Raw genomic sequence first — 24417 nt, 5'->3', positions numbered from 1 at the left:
TCTGCGTTCTTGCTAACACGCCTAATCCTCGGGGATGTCTCGTTAACCTTAGTGGACCAAAGAGTCCTCAACACCCTTGATCCCATTCGCGAGGTCTCTTGGGAACATGACGAGTACCATAAACCCATCGCGCGTTCTATCACGTCCGGACACCACGCAGCTGCGGTCGTTATGGGCATGTGTGGCGATATCTTCCCAGGCGCCCTGGCGTGCGGAGGACCATGGTTGCAGCCAAGATTTGGGGTGAAACTGCCTGTCGATGCGGTCAGACGAGACAGGCTGCAGCGCAAATTTTGTATTTTATTTGGGCACGACAGATTATCTAGATGAGGTCAGGCCCTGTTAAGTAGTAGACAGGGACAGCCGGCTCTATATCATGTCATGCAGGTAAATAGGCAGATTGTTGACGGCTAGGCCCAATCGGGCAATGCATCCGCCATTTCATCATCACTATAAATAGAATGGTTCTGGACGCAAGGGACTGTACTCATTATCAAGACGATAAACTGGACTCAACCAGCAAAGGATATCCAAGACTCAAGCCCTCTAAGACTTTTTTCTACTACATTAGCATTACGAACAAAATCTTATGTACCGGGCGGAAGTGCCGTTTTGGACACGCAATACCACTCCACTCGGTTGGCTCCACCCCCGCAGCAGGCACCTCAGCCCCCCGGTCCCAACTGTCAGATTTGTTTCGATCTTGCCCAGACATCAAAACACGAAGTCTTCTTAACCTGCGGGGAACTGATGACAATCACAGTCGAATCTCTATCCTAATATGAGCCAAGACCATGGCATCCCTGGGGAGTTGGCCGATACTGAGAGCCACGACTTGGTTCAGGTAGAAGCCGATGAACCAGGACCACTGCAGACACCCGTTTCCAACGGGAAAGCCCTTGATATCACATGGAAATCATCATCGAGAACTATAGATGAAGATCTTGTATCTGGACTGTCGAACGAGGATGTGTGGATGCTCATCCGCCGGTTCAACAAGGTATGATTGTGCCTTCGCGGCATCGCCATAAGCTCGGCTGATGCATTCTCCCGCACAGCAAATCTACTATGTCAAAGCTATGTCGGACGCTCCGGCGGGTGAGCTGGATCTCAACCGCGCGGACGACGAGCAGTTTCCCCCGGAGAAGCTACGGATGACTCTGGAGCGATTTTATATGTCGGTCCTGGTCGGGCTGAGCTATTTCTCTAAGCACATCGCCAGGCTGCGGTCGTGGAAGGAGCCTTTGCGCACACTTCTGTTCTGTACTGTACGCATTTGCCACCGAAAGTGGATGTGAATGTCTTGTTAACATTGCTGGCAGTGTTATTTTGTCGCCTGGTTTCAGGACCTGCTCATTCCCGCCATATCAGGCTTTTTTGCGACTCTTATCCTATGCCCGTCAATTCGCACGTGGCTTTTCCCTGCTGCATCTCGTGCTGTTTCCGACGACGAGGGTGCGAAATCGGGCGAAGATACTACATCACAGGATAGCATTACGGGTGCTCCAGAGCGCTACAAAGGTGAAGCAGCCGAACAGGAGGCCAGAAACCTTGTCAACAGCGTTGCAAATGTCGCCATGGAAAGTGCAGCCGCAAAATACGGCCAGGGCATTTCCAATGAGGAGTCTGATACTGCTTCCGAGTTGAATATGGAAGATGTCGGAGTGAAAGCAGAAGAAGCTGGCGAAAACGAGATTCCGGACAGGACGAAACGCCCCATGAAGAAAAAGATTGGCAAAGCCACCGACAAGGTCATGTTTGTCATAAGTGATATAACTGATATTTGGGAGAAGTTCTCAAAGTAAGTGCCCATCTGGCGACTGATGAACTTAATACGTGCTAAACTAAACCAGTATCCTCTCACCAACTCCGCCGTTCTACGGTGTCACTGCCCGGTTGCGTTTACTCGGCATATTGGCAGGAATATCCGTATCATCTCTCGTCCTGTCCAGCCACTTCATCCTCCGGACCGTCTCTTTCCTTGCTGGAGTCGTCTTCTTCGGTGGCCCCATCTTCCAATGGACCATATCCTTCCTCAACGAACGTGTTCCAAACTGGAAGCAACAGCTGGACCTGAATAAAACGCTACTGAAAGGGGTGCCAACCCACGCCCAGCTCACTTTGACGCTTCTTCGCATCGGCGAGTTGAACTCCTCCCCATTGCCACCACCACCGAGCTCTAAGGAGGAGCCAGCGTGGCCTCTACGCCGCAAGAAAACAAAACCCGCAATCTCCGACAAACCCGCGAACGCAGACCCTGCATCGCCTCTGGAGGTTGACGGCACAGCTCTGGACGAAGCCACTTCTCCTGTATCGCCCAAAAAGTCCAAGAGAAGATGGGTGTCAAAAGTCCTCAAATTCGTGGGCCGCACGATCGCAACGGCCATTAAAGGACACATTGCGATTGATCGTGCAATGGCTATCGCTGGTTCGGAGCACACGAAAAGCCTGATTAGTCTTTTGTCCAAGAGAGGCTGGGTCACGGCCCCATTCGGTCCTCTGAAGTTCGATGCGAAATTTGAGCGTAAGCGAGGAGCTGTTGTCATTGACTCCTCGCTGGAGCCCCCTGTGCTCTACTTTACCACGTATCAGTCTGAGCGACTCGATGACCTGCGACTGGAGTGTCGGAAGAAGGGCTCCGTCCTGTTCCAGATCCCCGTCACTGACATTACGGAGCTGAAGAAAACCGAAGGCCTGGGTTGGAAGGCAAAGATGATTGTTGAGCTTGCCGCTGGAAGTAAGGAGGCGGCAGATGGGTTGGTTATCTCCGGAAAGGAGCCCGAGCAGTCTTATCATGTCACTGGAATGCGAGCGCGGAATCAACTGTTTAATCGGTTGGTGGCCATTGGCTCACAATTTTGGGAAAGCCGCTGAGCTTCGTATCTTCAAACGGGGATGAAGAGGTCATTCGACTATATACCGGTCTCTATACCATGCAGATGTATTGTATGTGAGCTGTCTATCAACATCTATCCTCGAACGTTAGGATGTTTATACCGACCCAATCGCTCCAGCCCATATCAACCAGTCAAACAACAATCAGAACCTTCAGTTCCTAACCTGTAAACCATTCCGTATATCCTCGAGCTTCCTCCGCTGTCTCCCATTGTCGTCAAAATTCCCCGGATCCAGCCAGCCCTCCATCGCAGACTTGATACCTCCATCCCACTCCTTCCGCAGCATGGAAAACCACGCCGTATCCCGATTCCGGCCCTTGACCACCATATGCTGCCGGAACGTGCCCTCATACGTGAACCCATACCGCAGCGCGGCCCGCCTCGAGCCTTCATTCAAAGAATTGCATTTCCACTCCACCCGGCGGTACCCCAGAGTCTCAAAGGCATACCGGAGAAGAAGGTAAAGCGCTTCTGTCGCACAAATGGTCTTTTGTAACACAGGAGAGAACAACACATGTCCGATTTCAACGGATAAATGCTCAGGTGTGATTCTTAGGAGAGAATAATATCCCACTACCTGGTCATACGTGGCGCCTTCGTATCCCTCTGATGGGGGGCGCTTGTCGATGATCGCGAACAAGAATGGGTCTGTCAGAGACGCCAGATGTGCGAACATGGCACGCAATTCGGGGAGAGTTTTGGGGACTTCGTGAGGCATGTAGTCCCATAGTGATGGGTCTGTGACATGCGGGTAGAGATCGTCCGCATGGGATGTCTTCAAGCGGACTATTTCGACTGTCCGGCCATTGAGGGTGATGTCGGTTGGGGGTTGAGCTGGCGGCGCGGTGACTGGTGCACCGAGGGGGCGAGAGGCCATTTTGTGTGGCAATGGCGATTGCAATGGAGAAGTTCGTATTTTCATAGATTCTTGACTGTGGGGAGGACAATATTTATACGAGTCGAATGAGTCATCCGCAATACCATCATCTCACAGTATCACCACGTGATTGCGATGGCAATATTGACAATATCGATTGTAGCAGTCCCAATAGGGACAAGTGTATATCATGTATGAATTTCTCGAAGGGAGGATTACCGTGTGGGCCTGACATTCAAGGATCAAGATTGATATGACTGGCTAAAACATTTGAACGACTGTACATGAATCAAGTTTCTGATGCATGTGCCAGATATATAAACCAAGTATCGCCTCTGCACAACCCACCCCCATTTCGATGCCTCCAGTGCGTCAAACATCTGGCGTCGACCCTCCATAAGAGTGAATCTGTACTCAAGTCAACACACAATCCCCCAATAGCACCAGCGAGATCATGAAAGCGAACATACCGTCTGATCAGCACACCCATCCGGAGTATTATACAGATACGCCCCAGTATTGATAAACAGCTCCTGTTCCTCACACACATACCACGCAGCCGTATTCTGGCGGTTGATATCGGCGACCGACCATGTCAGCGCGTCACCCTGGAACGCAAACGCGCCATAGTCGCTCTTGGTCGTATTGAACCAGGTTTTTAGCACACGCTGAGTCTTGTCTGCGGAGTTCTCCACGTGCATATACAAGGGCGGATCGACGTTGTAAACGAGCTGGCCGTCGACGATGTTGAACTGGCCGGCATTGGCGCCATCATCGAGGTATGCAGGTCCCGGGTTCGCAGTGGGTTTTGCCTGCAGGTACTTGTGGTAATTGGGAGTTTCGACGGCCCGGATCCAGTACCAGCCGGATGCGAGAGTGGGCAGGGCAGTGGTCGTTGCAGTGGGTGTTTGTGCCCAGGCTTGGGCGAGGAGAAGGGCTGAGGTTGCGAGAGGAAAGAGCATCGTGACTGGTGGTTGCGATTTAACCAAGCTTTTCTGTGCAAAAGCCAAGAGGAAGGAGGGGATATGGGGTTTTTATACTGTGAATATGGCTATCGGCAGATCGGAGGCGCAAGCCGTCTGCACGGATGTTTTGGTTTTCCATTCATCCAGTTCCGTGACAAAATCAGTAAAATGGGATATCTGAAACATGCACGCCGGAGTTGAAACGATGATCCATGCAGCCGTTCCGGGATTATTGTGCATAGTATATTGCAGTAGGGGCAAGAAGGATTCATCACAAGTTTAGCCGTATCTGCTATTGTAGGACTCTGTAACCATCTGCCCCCGCTACAACATGATCCCTCCTTGTTCTTATAGTGCCTTTCGCAAACCTTCATACTGGACATCCCAAGTCCCGTCCTTTGGAAATCCCGGAGCATGCACATTCGGACTTCCATTCCACCCGGCCGCCATGTAGGCAACTGAACCGTTCGTTAGAAAAAGCTCGCTTGACATGCAGAGCGCCATATATAACTCACCTGCGTAAAGAAACCCTGCATTTCCGGGCATGAAAGGCGGGGGTGTCCCCCCTATAGATGTTAGTATCATCATCTCCAATGATGAAAGAAAGACTTACCATCACCTCCACGGACCGCGTAACCTAGAAAGCGAGCATGTGGTCAGAAACCGACTTTAAAAATGCTTGGTCCTCCACTCACCTGCATCGTCAAACTTCCAGTAATCATAGGCCGTCATATGATAAATCGCCCGCTCAGGATACCCCATTCGCGCGGCATTAATTGCTAGCACCGGCCTTCCCCATCCCCGAATCTTGTCATCAGTCCACACTTCCCACACCTTTTGAGCCGTTTTCAATGAAACGCTGCTATTGACGGCAGGTGTGTCCGGTAAGATACCCTGCAGCATGATGAGACTACGGGGATCCCCATTGAGCTCTGGGTCCTGCCACCAAGAGCTGTTCAAGCCTTCGTAGACGGCATAGAGGCCGTCGACCTGCGGGGGTGGCGCTAGGCCTTCTGCAACGGTTGTCCATTTTCCTGGAACTCTCTGGCCTAATCGTTTCTTCCATTTACGAGCGACGTCGAGCCCGTACCTCCAGTATGCGATCTAATATATATGCTAATTAGTGTGTTTCCAGACCGATTGGCAAGAGTGAAAACTACCTCGTACGCTAGGTTCAGAGTCTCCGTTGGCGGAGTGTTCTCCGTCACGCCGTATGCCCTGCCAAACGTCAGCCGAGCATGCTAATAAGGGGGGATATCGTACGGTGGACCAAGATCAAAATATCCCGAGCTCTCGTTCTTCCATGCATATGATGCCATGTAATCAGCACTAGCGGTCAGAACACGATCCCAGTTTTCCAGAGTCTGCCGCGTTGGAGATGCTTGATACGCAAGCTCTGCGAGATACATAGGGTGAGGCTGTATAGGACATGTCAGTCGAAATGAGTGTCCGAATTCATTGCAAAAGTATCCTTACCTGCTGCCACATGAGAAGACCGTTGACGCCACCGGGCGAGCTCACTCCAGTTTCGATTTCTGTCATCTTCGGCCATCTATTACAGCGTTAGCATGATGGAAAATGTGTATGGCTTGTCCAGTCATACCTTGCGCCTTCCCATCCCATTGACTTCGCCCTCGCAATGGACGAAGGCAACAGCGTCTCATAAAGTTGAGGGAAGATACCATCAAAATGCTCCTGTCTACCCCACGTGGCCCAGTGGGCGTTATGCCACACCACCATTTCCATATGGAATTTTCCTAGTCAGAGTGAGCGGGACAGAGCGTCCATGATGATACCCAAAAATCTTACCGTACCATCCATTGTTCATGAGGCCGCTTTCTTGGGGAGACTGGCCCTTTGCTGCGCTGTTGACGCGAACATGATATTGGGACAGGATGATACGACGCTGCAGCTCGTTTGCCTTGGGGTTAGCGGATGAAGTGAGGTCGGCAAACCCGCCTTTTTTCCAGTACGTGTTCCAGCCGACGGCATTGCGGCGGGTTACCCTAGATGGTAGATCGGAGTTTTGCTTTTCGGGTGAGAAATTGGCTGTGAAGGTAATAGTCTGTGAGGGCTTGGCTGGATTCAAGATGTACCGATGTGCCTCATTGGCGGTGGCATTCTGTGGCTTGGAGAGGCGAAGTGGACTGTTTGATGGCCACCTGAGATTGACAAAGTAGTCTGTCTCTTGTAGTTGATGGTAGATGTGTGCCCCATTTCTGCCTGGGTTTCCCACGATCGAAGTTGTGTGATTCATGGGAAAGTCGTATACACCCACGAACACCTCGTACTTATACTTCGTCGTGTGTATTGGTGGATAGGGGAAGTCCATTTCCACCGTCAAGTCTCCGGAGTGGATCAGGTCAGACTCGATGTCGAACACGACAGAGTCAGATTCAAAGTCCCCATGCGTCTTCACCTTCACATCCTTACCGTCAACCCTAAATGTGGAAGTTATTACCCCATTCCACAGATCAAGCTCCTGTCGTGGATCAAGTATTTGCGGTGTCGACAGAGTAGCGCCTTTGTATCGAAGACCGATGCGGCCAAGATTAATACGGTTGGGGTTCGATATCAGCCATTGAGATGTTTGAGGAAGCTTGCTGTCCGGGATATCATAGTACACTTCTCTTCCATGTGTTTCCATTGGGACACCGTGATAGTCGCTTATTCTCTCTCTGAAACAAAGTCAGTAAGGCAGCCCGGGTCTTTCGCGAGCGGCATACCCATTGGTTGGCAAACTGTCATTATGCCAGGCCCAGCTAGACAAGGTGTTGAACGGGAGGAATGACTGAAATAGCGTTAATAAAAGTAAGCAATGGTTAGGGATGAGGATTGTAATGCATACCTGCATGCCTGTGTTATCGACACTGTAAGCAAAGTTCCCATTTCCAACCTGAAGAGGCGTTGTAGCATTGTCGATCAAGCTTGTGCGGACCACGTTGTATCTCGAAACTATTCCTTGTCTACGCTATTATCAGACTTGTCCTCGGAACAAGTCTTGGTGGAAACGCAAACCTGTCAATGCTTCCAAGAGCGTACCCGGCGAGAAATAGCACAAAGAGCCTTTTCATGTGTGCCATCTTCCAAAGGTATAGCACACCTTGCACCAGTAAACCTATCCATACTCTCGAACTCATGCAGTACTTGTATTTCCCTCCGGAGTAATTGAGCCCGAGATTGAGCGATGGCTAATCCCATTTGAGGTCGTATACCTCGACCCCTCCTCCCTCGAAGGAAGAAAAACTGCACCAATCCTCTTCATCCATCTTATGCGGGGTGCACTGATGAGTAATTGGGAGCAAAATGTCATAAGGACAGATGTGCTGATGGTGGAAGTTCAATTTCTCATATAATTTCGGGACTGAACTGGAGGCAATAGATCGAGTCTGGAATGTACAAGAGAGTATCAATTGCCGTCAAATATACCAATTGCATCCTCTGGCCACGCTTCCGATTCCCATTTTAATATGACGATTCTACCAAAGAAAACGTGACCATGCTCTATGTTCGTCCACTGGTTGCCTTCTGTGTGGTTGAATTTGCATGCAGCACGGGGTGGTAGTATGTACACCACATTCTACGTCGTTCGATAGCTTATGAGCTGGATCTTCCGACTGAATGTTTGAGATCCCTCGCCCAAGGACCATTTCGCTCTTCTCGATACGCCAACCCTGCTGCCCCGGGTTTCTTGACATGGCATGACAGGCCAAATATGCGAAATTGCCGTCTCCATAAGTGGATCCATCTTGCTATCAAGTGGCCTCCATGTCGTCATTCTATATTCCAGTGACCAGCGCATGCCGCTCATTGCTCGGAGAAATGGCCGACAGGAGCCCCAAAACCAGACCAAGTATTTCCGATTGGACCACAAAGCGACGCCAGTCAGAGCGATCTTGTCTCCAACCTCATTGCGGGCGGTGATTAGATGACAGCTCGAGAAATAGGGCCGTTCCCCCACGCCTATCCTGAATCTGGGGAAGCGTGGGGAAGTTGGGGAAGCCGCTTACGGAAGAGATCCGCTGTCGGCCTTAACTATCGGGACGGGAAGAGATCAATGGATAGTTACAGGTGTTGGCATTACCTCGGGAAAGAGCTTTTTCTATGGTGTGATCGGCTGTAGTCATTGTACATATACTGCATGCGTGTCCGCAAGTGCAATGGGGATCGCCCGGGAATGTTCCGACTATACAATACGCAGCCAATTATCAACATGAGCTTCCTTACAATCCTCTCCAGACAGTTCAAGACAAACAGAAGGGCCATGCTCTACTGCACGGTGTCGTTTATTGGCGCCCTCGTCTTCGGGTACGACAATACCTACTACAATGGCGTCCTGGCCATGCAGGAATTGGCCAATGACTACGGAACACACCATGACTCCGACGGGAAGAAAGCACTCGCGCCCTCATTCCAGAGCCTGACGACAAGCAGTGTGTACATAGGCGACGCCCTGGGGGCAATGACAGCATCCTGGATCAACGACCGCTGGGGCCGCAAAGGGGCGTTCTGGTTCGCCTCGTTCTTTTCCATCGCTGGCGGTATCGTCCAGGTCGCAGATACCCATTACGAGAGTGTTCTTGTAGTCGGTCGAATCTTGATTGGAATTGGCGTGGGCCAGTTCACGGCCACCAGCTTGTTGTACTGTGGAGAAGTGGCGCCGGTGGAGATTCGAGGGCCGGTGCTCAATCTGTACCAGTTCCTGCAGTCTGTTTCTCAGCTGGTGGCTTCTTGCATTACTCAAGGGACGGAGGGGATCCCAACGTCACTCTCGTATAAGCTACCGATGGGTGGGCTGGTGATCCTACCGTTGGTTATGGCCTGCGTGCTGCCCTTTATTCCCGAGAGCCCTCTGTGGTATGTCCTGAAGGATAGGCCGGACGATGCGGTCAGATCACTTTACAAGATCAACAAGAGCATTCCGAACTATGATCCTGCAGCTGATATGGCAGCCCTGGAGGACATCAAGAAGGCGGACGAGTACCAGGCCGAAGCCTCTTCCTGGAGGGCCCTGATCACAGACGCCGTCGAACGGCGCAAAGTCATAGCCTCCGCTGGCGCCCTCTTTTCCCAGCAGATCTGCGGCATTCTCTACTTCTACAGCTACGGTGTGGTGATTGCGCAGTCAATCGGCATGAGCCAGCCGTTCCTGATTCAATTGATCACCAACGTCCTCCAGGTGTTCGCAGTGATGGCCTGCGTGGTGACATCCAACAAGATTCGCAAGAGGACGAATCTGCTGGTGACGACGGCAATCATGTTCTTCGCCTTCATCATCATCGGTGGCTGCGGCACAACTGAGATCACAAACGCAACTCGATATGTGATTGTCGTCATCAGCTATGTTACCGTCGTGGCCTACAATTTCGGGCAGGGCCCGTTGACGTACGGGGTTGCGCGGGAGATGGCTGTCGGCGCCAACCAGAACAAAATTATGTCCGTGTCGGTGGTCGTCTTGTACGTCTCTGCTTGGTTGATCAGTTTCACGGCCCCTTATCTTTATTACACGGCAAATCTGGGGCCAATGCTTGGGTTTGTATACGCCGGTACTACGGTTTCGTCGCTTTTGTGGGTCTGGTATTGTGTTGGAGAGACTACAGGCAGAACGAGTATTGAAATTGGCGTGTTCTTTGAGAAGCGTATTCCCGTGCGGAAGTGGGAGAGCTATGATTTTGCGGATGAAGTCGATGTTGCCGGTGGAAAACGGCTGTCTCCTACTGGAGACGTGGAACACAAGGAAGTACCATCTGTCTGAGATGGGGATAACAGGCTGGTTGGTTGCATATAGCATCACATCGCCGGAGATCAAGGATACGATGTTCTCTGGTAGTATGAAGTGGAAGTCACTGACATGAGCCTACCGTGGATGGTACGAAATGAATGTCCAGTTGATTGCATTATGACTCCACATCACTCCAGTAGGCAGGAGCAGTCCTAATGAGATCACCCATACTAAGTACAGCACATGCACACGATGTTCTTTTATCCTACTTTTCCAGATAGAATGTACCGAAATCCCCCATACACATGGAGGAGAAAATCAGCATAAGAGCGAGGCGTCAACAACTATTTTCATCGACGAATCCATAAATCCATGGCTTGTAGTATAGACCAATGGATATCGGTATGCCAATTACGAGATTGGCTAGTTAGGACTGATAGGAGACGTGTAGTATCTTAGAACACGACATCCTTCATCAGATACGAGAAGCTGTTGTTGGGATCGGTGTTGGAGTTGACCTCCAGCGAGTCATCCGACGTGGGAGACTCCGCAACAGATTCCTGCTCCTGCTCCTGCTCTTGTTCGTGCTCGGGCTGGTTCTCGTGCTGGTTCTCATGCTCGTGTTCAATAGGAGTGACCCACTGCGCCACCTGCAAATCAAGGGTGTGGGCGTGGCGGTCGAATTTGCACGGCTTGGTGCCCTTGCAGCCATCCTTCTGGCACAGATGGCCCAGATAGCATTTCAAGGACCGGCAGCCGCCCGACCTCGGGCACGCATGCTGCCGCATGATATACCTCATCACATGGACAATGCTCGAGTCCACCTGAGAATGGTCATACTCGCAGCTGAGATTGCCGCATTCGCCGCCGAGTTGGTACTTGTTGCAGATCTTGTGGCGGCGGGCCCGGCGGGTATACGCATCCCATGCTTCTGGGGAGGGCATGGGGCAATAGGTATCAAGGCGTTCGTTGTCTTTGTTAATCGCGATAAAGTCCTGCGATTTCGAGTTTATTCTAGGAAGATACTTGGCAAAGTATTCTTGCTCGCGCACTTTGATAAGACTCCAGGGTCTGGTAGGAGTATCGTCTGTCGGCTTGGGCTTAGACAGCTGTTGGCTAGATGGGACGTGGAGCTTGTTGCACTCGTTCCCGAATCGGCAGATACCCTGGGCGTTGGTTAGTCCACAACGTCCGGCGGGATGTATTGGGGCATACCTTTTGGAAATGTTTGCAGACAGGCCGCGACTGGGCAGCTGGCTGAGTCGGGATCGGGGTCGTGGTTGGGGCCATGAGGTTATGGGACGGAAATACCTCTGGGAGCTCCTTGATCGGCAAACCCAATCTTTCGAACTCGGCGTGAAACCCCGCCGCTCTGAGAAGAGTAATACGATCCGACTTGCCACGATAGGGAGTCAGCAAGGACAAATATCCTGTGTCGTGGCAGCCGGCAAAGAATATATGTTTGCACTGGTTATTATCGGCAAACAAGCGGAACATCTCTGTGAAGAGTGAGTTGAGAACCACCATGAGACCAGCTCGAGCTCATACCCCGTATTTTAAAATCGGCACCCTCTTTTTTATCACCAGCATCGATATAGTCGAACAGGTCGCGAGAACGAGTAAAGCTTGCGGCAAACGGGGATAATGAGCGGGCTTCATGGCCGACTAGTCCGGAGCGAGCTAAGGTTTTCGAGAGGCCCAACAGGTTGGAGTAGATGCGGACCATGATACGGCATTGGTCCGCCTGGGTTCCGATTTGGTCGTGAAGGATGTCTTTGATAGAGTCGTTCAGGAGTGCAGCCGCGGTGATACCACCGTCTGCGCCGGCCTTGATGAGTTCCTCTCGGAAAAGATAGCCATCGCCGTCGACCAGAACAAGAACAAAGGGATTCCGGTCCTGCATAGTCAGATAAGCATGATGTAACATAAGTCTAGACGGTATAAGCTGGGAGTCGTACTTGACCTCTCGCTAGCTTCTTGTACTTTTCTCGAGCCTCCTTTTCCTCTTCATAGTCACTTTTGAGGCGATTGTAGCTCTCCAGCAAGAAATGAAACTGCTGGAGCAGATTCTGCAGGTTGTCATGGTGCTGCTGGCTGTCACGGACGATGGCTCCCAGGTTGCCCTCCAGCGCCTGGATCTCACTGTCGCCCAGTATAGCCATTTCCACGGGATTGCGACAGGCGATAAGCAACCATGGATCGGCTGCTCTGGCGGTGGGGACCTATAAGACAGTACATACACACTGGGCCGTCCAGAAAGAAGATGATATGAGCTAATTGAAGTGAGATGGGGACAATCCCCAGGGTAAGATGCTGTATACTGGAAGAAACAAACAGACGGAGGTGCTTCGTGAGAAACTGATTGCCTGATCGGCCGTCTCCGCATCCAGAAGGCGGTGTGTCTCGCCAGTTGTTCGAGGTGGGGTTACGTCACGTGCAACCTGCCGGCCCTAGCCCGTTCAGGATATAAGCCAGGTGCTCATTTCTGCCTGAGGCATATAACCGCTTCACTTCGGCTACTTTGATTGGTCAGTCACATCACTATAGCCGGAGGCATCCAAGGTACCTTTAGGACCTGGTAGTATTCATATCTTATGAACGGTGAATACAGTCTTGATCTTTCATTCCCTGGTAGGCTCACAGCTTTCGTTAATGAATACCACTTTACTTCCTCCGCAAATCCTCCTTCGACTCCAACATGTCTCCCTTATCAAGATCCACTCGCTCTATCTTGCGGCGAAGCATTGGGTCCAAAGCCTGGTCGACGAGATTGTTCGACAGCGGCCCAGAACCTCGAGCTCTACGGGACTGATCTACGTATGAGAACGTATCATTCGTTTGAAAGTCATGCCTCTCAGTTTGCATGACATACACGAGCGATGGATTAACGCCGCTATTGTTGAATAGGGGTTGGGCGGCTTGATATATCGCCAAGAATCCAAGTTGCTTTGGAGTGGTACTGGCACAAGTATGCACGTATCCCTTCGGCCATATTGCTGTGCTAATAGCTTACATTGCCTTAGTTTTCGACCACTTTACGGTGATGTACAAGGGCTCGGCGAAACAGCCAGTGCGCGTGAACACGGATCCATAGCCAAGAATAGTTGTCGAGTCCGGATGGTCTGAGTCCTCCTCGATCAGGCCTGTGCGGCATGTTTATGGAATGGTCGGGGTGTCAGCTGCTCTCTTCAGTTGAGCTGTGAGGCGCATAAGTGTCAGGAGGTCTCCGCCGAGATGGCTGCGTACGTGCTTGCTTCCTTCTTCCGATCTTCCCAGTCCTAGCTAACACGATTCGAACGTTATTAGCCATATGGCCGCAAATGAAGATATGCGTGCCATTGTCGGGCGATCGTGGCCTTCTGAAGCACTTCCTTAAGGCTGCGACTGCTTCGCCTAAGGTTGTGGTCAAAGCGCCCTCTGTTACCTCCAAGGTCTCTCCTTCGAAAGGAAAGGAAGCCGTTCCTCTCTCGCCTTTTGTCGAAACAAAGGCCTATGGATGCTTGTCATCTTGTTGCGTTAGACAGCTGTGTCCAACGGGAGAATCAAAGGTCTTGCTGAAGTCTGGCGCCGAGACAACACCGGAAGACTCAACTCAACCACTATGGTAAGGATCTCTTTATTGCAAACCCACAAGAGATCGCTAATATCAATTAGCCTATCTTCTCAGCGCCCTCACCATTGCCCCCGACCGAAAGGATTGAATTCACCAAGGGAGAGCTGTGCGGCACTGCGATAGTACCGGGAGCAAACCCGAACAATCTGCTTGAATTACGGAGTAGACGTTCAAAGCTAAGGTGATTTGCCGAGGAAGTGGTTGCCAAAATGAGCATTCAACGAGGGCAACATAAGAAGCCCCATGCAGAAACGACGTTACAGATATCAAGCCTGGGAATACAACCATGTATTGCACCTTACATACCACTAAGACTCAAGGCAGAGAGACCACCAAGATGGACAGGTGCTAGGTTCACTGTCAGAAAATAGGCTATAAAATACCCGTCTTTTTCTTTTTTTTCTGCGCTATATCTAAATGAATTCAAGTCTTTACTGCGCCACAACTTAATAATAAACCTCTTATAGAATAAGATAGACCTCTCGCGGTTCCACACAAACGGTGTGCCTTCGTCAACCGTCTTCGCGAAGAACTCCTCAGCCCCCATAACAGGCCGAATTCATCACGACGTGTCAGAAGAAGGAATGCGGGGAGGTCTCGTGGAATTTGATGAGCCAGCTGTTGCTGGGCTGCTTTGTAATGCAGAGTCTTCATACTCTTCGCAAGGTATATATCTCCAGGGCCTCCCCTCCTCAACGCACAGCATCCATTCAAAAACACTGCTACTAACATAAATTATGACAAAAAGAAATCGCCCGCTTCGAGTTGCCAACTGCTCTGGCTATAATGGTACGTCCTCTTAAATCAATAGAGACAGGTCACTGATGTCGTACCAGGCGATCCGGCATATGAGATGTACCGTCAGGCCACCTTGGGTGATGTAGACTTTATCACTGGTGACTACCTCGCCGGTAGGTCATTAGACACTCGAAAATTTGGGCCAAACTGACAGCGGCAGAGGTGAATATGGCAAATAACGCCGAGGCATGGAGGGCAGGCAAACACCCAGGCTACGAAGAGACCGCGTGGGCAGGAATCGAGCAGACCATCGATGTCATTGCACAAAAAGAGATCAGGGTGGTCATTAATGGAGGCGCGCTAGATCCCAAAGCGCTCGCTGAGAAGGTCGATGCCCTGGTATGTCAAGAACCAAAGCTGGCATCCTCTATGCTAATCGAGCTAGGTCACCGAGAAAAACCTCAACGTCCGAGTTGCATATCTCTCTGGAGATGACTTGTACCCTGAACTCGGACCGAACATGCCTACCACCAAAGAGAAACTACGACACCTCGAGTCGGATAACCCCTCTGTCGTGAAGTCTGACTTGACCTTTGCGTTCCTGCATGCCCCTGACAACAGACCCGTTCCAATGGTCTCGGCACACGCGTATCTCGGAGCCCGTGGGATCGTTCGCGGCCTCAAAGAAGGCGCCCAGATTGTTATCTGTGGCCGGGTAGCCGACGCTAGCCCTGTCATCGCTGCTGCCTGGTACTGGTATGACTGGGACGAGATTGATTATCACAAACTCGCTGGAGCTCTCGTGGCGGGCCACCTTATCGAGTGCTCTACATATGTGACTGGTGGGAACTTCTCAGGCTTTGATAAATATCCCCTTGAGGATCTGGTAGCGCCAGGGTTCCCGATTGCGGAGATCGAGGACGATGGTTCTTGCATCATCACGAAACACCCGAATACCCAGGGCATGGTGACCGCGGATACGGTTCGATGCCAGTTCCTGTATGAGCTGCAGGGCAGTATCTACCTCAATAGCGATGTCAGTGCCCGAATTGATAACGTCGTGGTTGAAGAAGTGGGAAAAGATCGGTACGTTCCTCTTGGTGCATAGTCTTTCAACAAGCTAATAAGACAGTGTCCGTGTGTCGGGTATAACAGGGTCACCGCCACCGCCAACCACCAAGCTGGCGGTGTTTTACCAGGGCGGGTACGAAGCGGAATTGCTGCTGAATGCTACGGGGTATGCTACGTCAAAGAAGTGGGACCTGATTGAGAAGCAGTTGCGGCATTTTATTCCCAATGATGTGCTGGATAATTTGGAAACGCTTGAATTCCAGAGGTAGGATATGCACCATAGGTGATATAGGTTTGTAAACTGACAGGTGTCAGAGTCGGCGTCCCAGCCCCAAACCCCAAGTCGCAGCTTGAGAGCACGACATATCTACGCATCTTCATCGCCTCACCTTCAGCACGCTCCGTCGGAGCCGTGTCGATGGCTATGAAAGACATCTCTCTCAAACATTTCTCTGGTACACTCAGCCCTACCGTAGTGATGTGCTCTGATCACTGACCAAACAGGATTCCATTGCACGCTGGACATGCGGACTGCCGTGCCACGCCCATTCCTCGCATATTACCCGGCTCTAGTGGATCAAGAAGACATCAAAGAAACCATCCACCTGATTGATGGTGCAAAGATAACATCTATCGAAGTCCCTCGTCCATCCAAGTACGAAGCACTGGCACCAAGAGAGAGCTATGACCCGACAAACACATCCTGGCTGAACGACGAGCAATTGACCGAAGTACGGCTGGGAGACGTGGCTCTGGCCCGTTCTGGCGACAAAGGCGCGAATCTCAACTTTGGGGTTTTTGTTCCTGATCCGCAGCAATGGGAATGGCTACGGTGCTACATGACCGCGGAGCGGATGCGCCAGCTCACCGGCGAGGACTGGGACGAGTCGTTCTATATCGAGAGAGTGGAGTTTCGACGTATTCACGCAGTGCATTTTGTGATCTATGGAATCCTGGGCCGTGGCGTGAGCAGTTCCAGCCGGTTGGACGGGCTTGGGAAAGGGTTTGCTGATTATATCCGGGATAAGATTGTAGAGATTCCGGCGAGACTACTTTCGTGATTATGGAATGTTTAATGCAAGGTCGTATATATTGGGTGTGAGCTACCACCTAACAGGATCTCATATGTCATCTAATGAAAAATCTACTTCTCTATACATGGCACTCCTCATTAAGCAGTAATTCTAGTAAGCAACATAAACTAGGATCACCATTTTTGCTGTTCAGTCTCATTATCACTTGCTCAGTCACTTCACACCTCGTCACTAGACACGCCAAACACCAACAGTATTAAGACGCCTTCTTCGCCTTAGGAGCCTCCCTCTTCACCCCACCCATCTCATTAAACACCAGCTCATCACGCTCCCACATCAACTCCACCGCGGCGCCGGTAGGACCAGCAAGAACCGTCAACAGCGCAGTCTTAACCACCAGTCCAAAACACCCCACCTTACCATACACAACCCTATGCGCCGCTCTGTACAGACTAACAGCCCAAACCAGCACACCAGCCGACCCAATAATATAATCCCACCGCAAGAACGCATGAACCCCCTCTCCGATATCCCGCACCTGCGGCACAGGTGTCGCCCAAGGCAGAGGCACCTCAAACACCTTGGCCGGATGCAACGGGCCCAAGAACCGCTCGTCGAACATGGCAGGGACCGCCAGCGTAGCCAGCGACACGGTCCAGCTGATCAGATGCGTGAGCGCGGCGTTCGCAAAGGCGAAGGCGTACACGCGGCGCAGGGCGCGGAGCGTTGCGCGGCCGCCTTCTGGGTTGCGGTCATTGCTGACGAAGGGGCTGAAGACGATGTGTGCGATTGTCAGCAGGATGGAGACGTACGCTGGCCACGGCTGCCAGATGGCGATGCAGATCTGCTTCAGGTCGATAGTCATGGTCTCGGAAAGCGGGACGATGAGCAGGTTCGTCGGCACCATGTAGCCGAGGACGAAGACGAAGGGCATTGCGTTGAGGACCGCGCGAGGGACCCGGATGTTGTCTGGGTTGGGTTTGCGCGCTGTCACAGAGGTGTACACCTGGACTGCGGCGTACAGGGGGGTCGCGAAGGCAAATGTCAGGACTTGCGCGGTGAGACCGAAAATCATGGGGCTGGATTGTCAGTTTGAAGTTCTATCTGGGTTATGATGGTAGAGAACGTACAACGCAGCAAGACCCCAGGCATTGCCCCGTCTCCAGGCTTCGAGGCAGACTAGAATCCATGCGGAGCCGAATGTCCCAGAAAAGGCGATAGAGTGTAGCAGCAGCGAGGGATTGCTTCCGTCGGTGGTGGGCCAGAAGAACGTCGTCAGCACGCTTAACAGATGGTCAACTGGCTCGACGCCAGTGTAGACGGTGCGTAGAGGGGCATCGACGCCCGGGAGTGTCTTCGCCGCAACGAGCTTGTCGCCTAGAGCGCGCAGACCAGTGATATCTGCATAGTAGAAGATGCAGTAGAAGACGGATGCGCTTAGCAGCGGGAGGATCAGTTTGGCGGCCATTGTGCAGCTGCGGGTGATAAGGCGTTACATCTGGAGGTGCAAGAGATATTTATTTCCGTTGCTGGGTCATGTCAGCAGTACCGAGTTTCATGCTGATATGCAGGGCACTCCCTCGAAAGAGAAGGCGTTGCGAATATGCGGAGCTGGCGGCGCTGATCCATGAGCTGCATGTGGATTGAGTACCGAGGCAGCGGGGGAAGCGGATTGAATTTGAAATGAATTCCGATCCATTCACATGTCGATCGTCCGGGGTACACCTTAGGGCTGGGACTGCTCGTATACATTCGTCCAATATAGAGTATACAGACTGTATAAGGATCGCTGAAGGTATCAAGTACAGTGAATTGATGCATATAGGCTAATTGCTGATATTTAGCCCGACATCCGCGACAGCATGGCATCCGGATATAAAGTCCGCTGCCCCGCCGTAAGAAAGGCGCCATGAAGCATCGCAATGGACTCCCTTCCAGACCCGAACCCGCCGGGGACTATAACGGCGTGGGATGTTGTGCAGACAGGCATCACCCTGTGTTTCCGACTGCCATGGACGGTCTTTGCAACGCTTGTCCGGCGCTGGTCGCCATGGTCTTCGTATAGACCTCCGCCGCTAAAAGAACACCTCTTCCGCCATGTCATGACCTGGTATACAGTCCTGGTCCGTTCTGTAGAAGCTCCAAACTAACGTAACAAACAATGCAGTCTGGGGAACCATGTCCCCCAGTCAATTTGGAACCGGTCCTTTGGCGATCCCACCGGCGCCAGCCTACTCACCTCAACCCGATACTCGCACCTCAGCAAACAGTTCTTCCGCCTCGTCCGTAAACCCGAATTCTCCGGGTACTGGTTCTGTCGCGGCCTGTCTGTCGACCCAATCGACCCTCGCAAAGCCGATCTCGTCATTCTGCACGCCCACGGCGGCGGTTACGCCCTCGGCCACCCGTCCGCCTCCGCGCCGGAGCATCTCCTCCTCGCGGAAATCCTCCACCGCCACGGCATCACCACAGCCATATTCTCCCTCGACTACACGCTCAGCCCGACGGGCAAATTCCCCAAACAGCGCGACGAGATCCTCGCAGCGTACGACTGGCTGCGCGGCGACATGGGCGTCGACAGCGGTCGCATTGTCGTCATGGGCGACTCAGCCGGCGGACACCTCATCCTGACCCTGTTGGTCGGGCTGCACGAGCGCGAGCTGGCGTCGAATTTGCAGCTGGGCGAAAAGGCGGACAAGCCGGCCGCTGCGGTGTTGGTGAGCCCGTGGGTGAACCTGTACACGTCGCATCCGCGGTTTCTGGAGCTGCATTGGGAAGAGCGGTTGTTCAAGTTGTCGCTGGATACGTGGTGCTCGACGCTGTTCCAGGGGACGCCGGAGAGTATAATGAGGGTGTATGGGAATTTTGCGGTTGCGCAGGCGGAGCGTGGCTCGTGGGTGGATATCCTCCCGCGACGCACGTGGGTGTCTACTGGGTCTGAGGAGTTGGCGTTTCGGTATGATATTGAGGATTTTGTTGATGCTGCGAAGCACGATGGTGCGAGTGTTGTGCTGGAGGTGGAGCAGGGAAAGGATCACTCGTGGCAATGTGCGGAGGCTTTCAGCCAGCATGCGCGGTTACTTGATGTCGCAATGGATGTGGATGATGAGACGGTGATGCCTGGGTTTAGGCGCATCGCAGAACAGATATTACATCTTTACAAAACGGAGATACGTGAGGAATAGATAACATGCAAAGAGTTGATTGAGGCGTCTCCATCTAGACCGCCAACACGTTAAAGCTTCGCCTCGTACTCACCCAGCGCCTTGAAGAACGCCCGCGCGTAGTCATGGGTCCGCTCATTCCCAAGCGTTCCCAACCCCATACGGTTCATGGCATAAGTGAACGTGATCTTCCGGTCTAGGTCCATGATCGCGACCGAGCCGCCCCATCCACCCCAGAAGCAGACCTTGCCCTTGGGCAGCCAGTCGAGATCTGCCGTCGGCAGACCGTATCCCATACCGAAGCGCAGAGGCACGCCGATGACCAGATCGGGGCCGTTGGTCTGCTCCTCGAAGATCTTATCAACGATAGCCTGAGAGAGGAACCGACGCCCATCCACCGAGCACCCACCATGCGTCACGATCGACAGAAGACGGTTGAGTCCCGCCGCATTGGCGAACCCAGCATACGAGCCGACGCCCACATTGCGGAACTCGGGGGTATTGGCGATTTCTGCTGAGTTGGGGGTGCCTCGCAACGCACGCATCATGATGCCCTCCGGATCGATGCCCGGGGGCAGCTTCATCCGCTCGGGGGCGATCATCTCCCCAATGCGCGACCAGTGCTTCTCCGGCACGGGCAGGAAGGTGTCCGCGTTGAGCGGATCGATGAGCTCTTCGTGGAGGAACTGGCCCAGCGATTTCCCCGTGACGCGCCGGACAAGCTCCCCGATGAGGTAGCCCTGCGACTGCAAGTGGTAGCCCGACTGCGTGCCCGGGGTCCACCACGGCTTCTGCTGAATGAGTTTCTGCGTCGTACCCGCAAAATCGAACAGCTCGGAGAGCTGCAAAGGGGGATCCCACGAGGGCAGCCCGGCGCTGTGGCTGAGGAAATGGCGGACTTGGATCTCGTCACGGCCGTCACCGCCAAACTCGGGCCAGTATTTGGTGACCGGGGCGTAGAGATCCAGCTGTCCGCGGTCGGCCAGGAGAAGAACCGCCAGCGCCATCCAGGTCTTGGTCGTCGACCAGACCGGCACGATGGTATCTTCCTTCCATGGTTTCGTCTTCGCGGCGTCGGCATACCCGCCCCAGAGGTTGATGACGGTCTTGGCGCCGATGCTCACGCAGAGAGAGGCGCCGACCTCGTTGCCGGACTTCACGTGCTGCTCGAAGGCATCGCGGACGGCAGCAAATGCAGGATCACAGGTTCCGTGGACTTCGGCCATGATGAGTTTGTTGGTGCTGATCTTACACCCGGCTTGAAGCCGGGTTGAGGCCCCTATTTATACCGCTCACGTTGGGGCCGTTTATCGTGAGGGGTTAGCGCTTATGCTGGAGCCTACACCGATACCGAGGTGGAATCTAACAAAGGACACATTGCCTGGACGACAGTCGGTTTCACTCCATGAGCGAAAGGGCAATCCTGACGACGAAGGCAGCAATCTGTACTTGGAGGGGGCTGGAGATTTTTTGTTTACTGGCGCATGCGATATACATGGTGGTGAGAGATGACGTCAGGCATTTCCGGCATGTCGGGTCCGGCATCAGGAACCATCAGTATTAGAAGAGTATTTATCCGTACGGTGATGGGTTTGCAGTATTCGATGGAGCCGAATAAACAGCCGACTGCTGGCTGTCAAACCCCAACAGCCGTGGAAAAGCCGAGCCGGTGATGTAACCAGATCCATGACACCATCACTCAGCCAGCTCTTCCGGGCGTTCCTGTCCGGTCACTAAATACGCCGAGTCTGCCATATACGACGTGATTCAAGTGTTCAGATTGTCAATATGGCGTCTGCTAGCTCATCTAGCAGCGACTCGCTATCCCATCTTCCTACCGCGCATCCGGAGCGTAACCCGAGCTTCGAGCCCATCCGATCCCCAACCATCACGCGACGGCAAACCAATGTCGACCTTGCGCGGATCGAGTCGCTGCGCCTAACACACCAGTCGACGGTCGGATCGACCACTGGTCCAGAGCCGCGAGAGAAATGGCTTCCCTTTGGGGGAGGGAAAGACTACCCTCCCAAACTCCCTGATCCGGAGAAGTATGTCGTGGAGTTCACGGGGGCAGACGATCCTTTTCATCCGCGAAATTGGCCTTTGGCGCGCAAGTATGTCCTAGTCTCCAACTAGTCCACCCGCAGGACTGACGATAGCAGGATCACGATCTCTTGCCTCTTGGCGTTTGTTACGTTTACTGCATCGTTCGCCAGCGCCATCTTCTCCGCGGCTGTCGGCCAGGCGAGCGAGGATTTCGGCATCAGCAGGGAGGTCGCAACGCTGGGCGTCACGCTTTATGTGTTGGGATTTGCGGCCGGGCCGACCCTCTGGGCCCCGGCATCTGAGCTGATCGGGCGGAAATGGCCCATCATGGTCGGTGTGTTCGGATACTCCATATTCACCATTGCAACGGCAACAGCGAAGGATGTACAGACACTCATGTTGACGCGGTTCTTCGCGGGTATGTTCTCTGCTAGTCCGATCGCCATCGTGCCCGCGGCGTATGCCGATATCTACAATAACAGCACACGTGGTATTGCGATTGCGATGTTCGCGATGGCGGTGTTTGTTGGTCCATTTGCGTCGCCGTTCACGGGTGGCTTTATCACCCAGAGTTATCTCCACTGGCGGTGGACGATGTACATCTCAGCCATCATGGGCTTTCTCGGACTGGTGTTGCTGTTGCTCTTTTACAAGGAGACTTACCCTCCCGTTCTGTTGATCGAGAAGGCGGCCACCCTTCGCCGTCAGACGCGCAACTGGGGTATCCATGCCAAGCAGGATGAAGTCGAGCTGGACCTTCGGGAGTTGATCAATGTCAACTTCAGCCGGCCGTTCCGGATGCTCTTTACGGAGCCGATCGTCTTTTTGGTGACATTGTATGTTGTTGTAGACTGGGGTGTTGGGCATGGCTGACGAGCATAGGTACATGTCGTTCATTTACGGGTTGATGTATGCCCTTCTCGCCGCATACCCCGTCGTGTTCCAAGGTAAACACGGGATGAATTTGGGTGTTGGCAGTCTTCCATTCATTGGGTTGATCGTGGGCGAGTTCTTTGGGGGGATATATATTCTGATCGTGCAACAATCATATATCAAGAAACTAGCCGCCAACAACGACATCCCCGTGCCGGAATGGAGATTACCACCGTGCATTGTCGGCGGCTGTGCCTTTACCATCGGGCTGTTTTGGTATGTCCTCTCAGCACGTGCGACAGACGCATCTAACCGACCCCAGGTATGGATGGACCGGCTGGACGAAGAGCATTCACTGGATGGCACCGACCGCATCCGGAGTCTTCACTGGGTTCGGCATCTATGTGATCTTCCTGCAGTGCTTCAATTACCTGATTGATTCGTATCTCCAATTGTAAGCAGCGGCGCTCCCCTAAGGAAAAAGCAATGCTGACTGATAGGACAGTGCCGCGTCGGTCTTCGCCGCCAACACGATTTTGCGGTCCGCGGTAGGGGCGTGCTTCCCACTCTTCTCCCGTCAAATGTTTGTGAACTTGGGGGTTCAGTGGGCGGGAACACTGCTGGGATGCTTGTCGTTTATCATGATCCCGATCCCGCTGGGTTTCATCTTACTGGGACCGAGGCTGCGGAGGAAGAGCAGATTCGCTCCCTCTCCAGCTTTTTTTGAGGAGAAAGGGCCTAATGTGTGTGATTAAAAGAGGCTTGAATCGGAGATTTCCTATCAAATAGGGACTGCATACCTGTGTATACGACGCCACGTGCTAGGCCGAATCAGGATTGCATGCCTCAGGCAGAATAGAATCCAGAAGAGGCAAAAGATTCGAAGAATTCGAAACTTCCTGGTGATGGCAAAAGGCGAAAGGCAAAAGGCGATTGTGGGATGGTGACGTCGGTGACCAGTCACCGCGCCATTGTCTTCCATCATAATGACAATAGATGCACTAGAATCTATTCAGGAGTATATTGTCACCATCCCCATACTCGGCCCCACGTTGTAGGGACAATCTGCGGGCAATCTGCATGCATCAGATACTACCTCCTGCCAAGAGATAGAGCTGTCTACTCCGGATAGTAAAGAGCTCTGATAGATAAGACCCATGGAGCGACACGAGCCCGTCTGACTGTTCAGCATCGGCGATATCCGCTTTTCTTGGCGGCTTTTCCCACGCGATTCATGGTCGACGGCGCTGATTCGACCCAAGGATAGATCGGCAAATTGACCCAGGGTCTTCCGGCTCCATCATCGCCTTTTCCAGCACGCGGACTGGCCCGTCGGGTGTCTTGCCAAGATGACAGCCTGAGGGGCTTCACTGATAAGAGATTTTTTTTTTACCCTTGCCTGCTCGCGTGGGCGAAA

The 24417-nt window shown here is 52.7% G+C and overlaps 9 protein-coding genes across 9 annotated transcripts; 5 read left to right on the top strand and 4 right to left on the bottom strand.

The window, feature by feature from the left end:
* Nucleotides 1-781: 781 nt before the first annotated feature.
* Nucleotides 782-2874, top strand: ATEG_09158 (uncharacterized protein; the record flags this gene model as incomplete). Its single annotated transcript, XM_001217779.1, has 4 exons — nt 782-1000; nt 1059-1268; nt 1323-1801; nt 1854-2874. 4 exons carry the CDS (start codon nt 782-784, stop codon nt 2872-2874), a joined length of 1929 nt encoding a protein of 642 aa, XP_001217780.1.
* Nucleotides 2875-4146: 1272 nt separating this feature from the next.
* Nucleotides 4147-4736, bottom strand: ATEG_09157 (uncharacterized protein; the record flags this gene model as incomplete). The annotated part of the gene is made up of 2 exons (XM_001217778.1): nt 4147-4182; nt 4245-4736. The coding sequence occupies 2 exons, from the start codon at nt 4734-4736 to the stop codon at nt 4147-4149; spliced, it is 528 nt and encodes a 175-aa protein (XP_001217779.1).
* A 351-nt stretch (nt 4737-5087) lies between these two features.
* Nucleotides 5088-7940, bottom strand: ATEG_09156 (uncharacterized protein; the record flags this gene model as incomplete). The annotated part of the gene is made up of 12 exons (XM_001217777.1): nt 5088-5197; nt 5255-5305; nt 5353-5376; nt 5435-5843; nt 5900-5957; nt 6003-6157; nt 6216-6291; nt 6343-6496; nt 6549-7417; nt 7466-7530; nt 7588-7635; nt 7782-7940. 12 exons carry the CDS (start codon nt 7938-7940, stop codon nt 5088-5090), a joined length of 2178 nt encoding a protein of 725 aa, XP_001217778.1.
* A 1012-nt stretch (nt 7941-8952) lies between these two features.
* On the top strand, nt 8953-10494 carry ATEG_09155 (uncharacterized protein; the record flags this gene model as incomplete). Its single annotated transcript, XM_001217776.1, has 1 exon — nt 8953-10494. The coding sequence occupies one exon, from the start codon at nt 8953-8955 to the stop codon at nt 10492-10494; it is 1542 nt and encodes a 513-aa protein (XP_001217777.1).
* Nucleotides 10495-11935: 1441 nt separating this feature from the next.
* On the bottom strand, nt 11936-12623 carry ATEG_09154 (uncharacterized protein; the record flags this gene model as incomplete). Its single annotated transcript, XM_001217775.1, has 2 exons — nt 11936-12358; nt 12420-12623. 2 exons carry the CDS (start codon nt 12621-12623, stop codon nt 11936-11938), a joined length of 627 nt encoding a protein of 208 aa, XP_001217776.1.
* Nucleotides 12624-14860: 2237 nt separating this feature from the next.
* On the top strand, nt 14861-16944 carry ATEG_09153 (acyclic terpene utilization AtuA family protein; the record flags this gene model as incomplete). Its single annotated transcript, XM_001217774.1, has 6 exons — nt 14861-14863; nt 14990-15211; nt 15258-15898; nt 15945-16148; nt 16199-16338; nt 16388-16944. The coding sequence occupies 6 exons, from the start codon at nt 14861-14863 to the stop codon at nt 16942-16944; spliced, it is 1767 nt and encodes a 588-aa protein (XP_001217775.1).
* A 229-nt stretch (nt 16945-17173) lies between these two features.
* On the bottom strand, nt 17174-18385 carry ATEG_09152 (uncharacterized protein; the record flags this gene model as incomplete). Its single annotated transcript, XM_001217773.1, has 2 exons — nt 17174-17996; nt 18048-18385. The coding sequence occupies 2 exons, from the start codon at nt 18383-18385 to the stop codon at nt 17174-17176; spliced, it is 1161 nt and encodes a 386-aa protein (XP_001217774.1).
* Nucleotides 18386-18839: 454 nt separating this feature from the next.
* Nucleotides 18840-21355, top strand: ATEG_09151 (alpha/beta hydrolase; the record flags this gene model as incomplete). Its single annotated transcript, XM_001217772.1, has 4 exons — nt 18840-19027; nt 19085-20030; nt 20282-20579; nt 20703-21355. The coding sequence occupies 4 exons, from the start codon at nt 18840-18842 to the stop codon at nt 21353-21355; spliced, it is 2085 nt and encodes a 694-aa protein (XP_001217773.1).
* A 514-nt stretch (nt 21356-21869) lies between these two features.
* On the top strand, nt 21870-24058 carry ATEG_09150 (MFS transporter; the record flags this gene model as incomplete). The annotated part of the gene is made up of 6 exons (XM_001217771.1): nt 21870-22195; nt 22244-22963; nt 23010-23276; nt 23323-23454; nt 23506-23743; nt 24017-24058. The coding sequence occupies 6 exons, from the start codon at nt 21870-21872 to the stop codon at nt 24056-24058; spliced, it is 1725 nt and encodes a 574-aa protein (XP_001217772.1).
* Between the last annotated feature and the right edge of the window lie 359 nt (nt 24059-24417).

Source organism: Aspergillus terreus, genomic scaffold, assembly GCF_000149615.1.
Source record: "Aspergillus terreus NIH2624 scaffold_14 genomic scaffold, whole genome shotgun sequence".
NCBI lineage: Eukaryota > Fungi > Ascomycota > Eurotiomycetes > Eurotiales > Aspergillaceae > Aspergillus > Aspergillus terreus.
The sequence above is the reverse complement of the archived record's forward strand: the minus strand, read 5'-3'. Positions and strand labels throughout refer to the sequence as shown.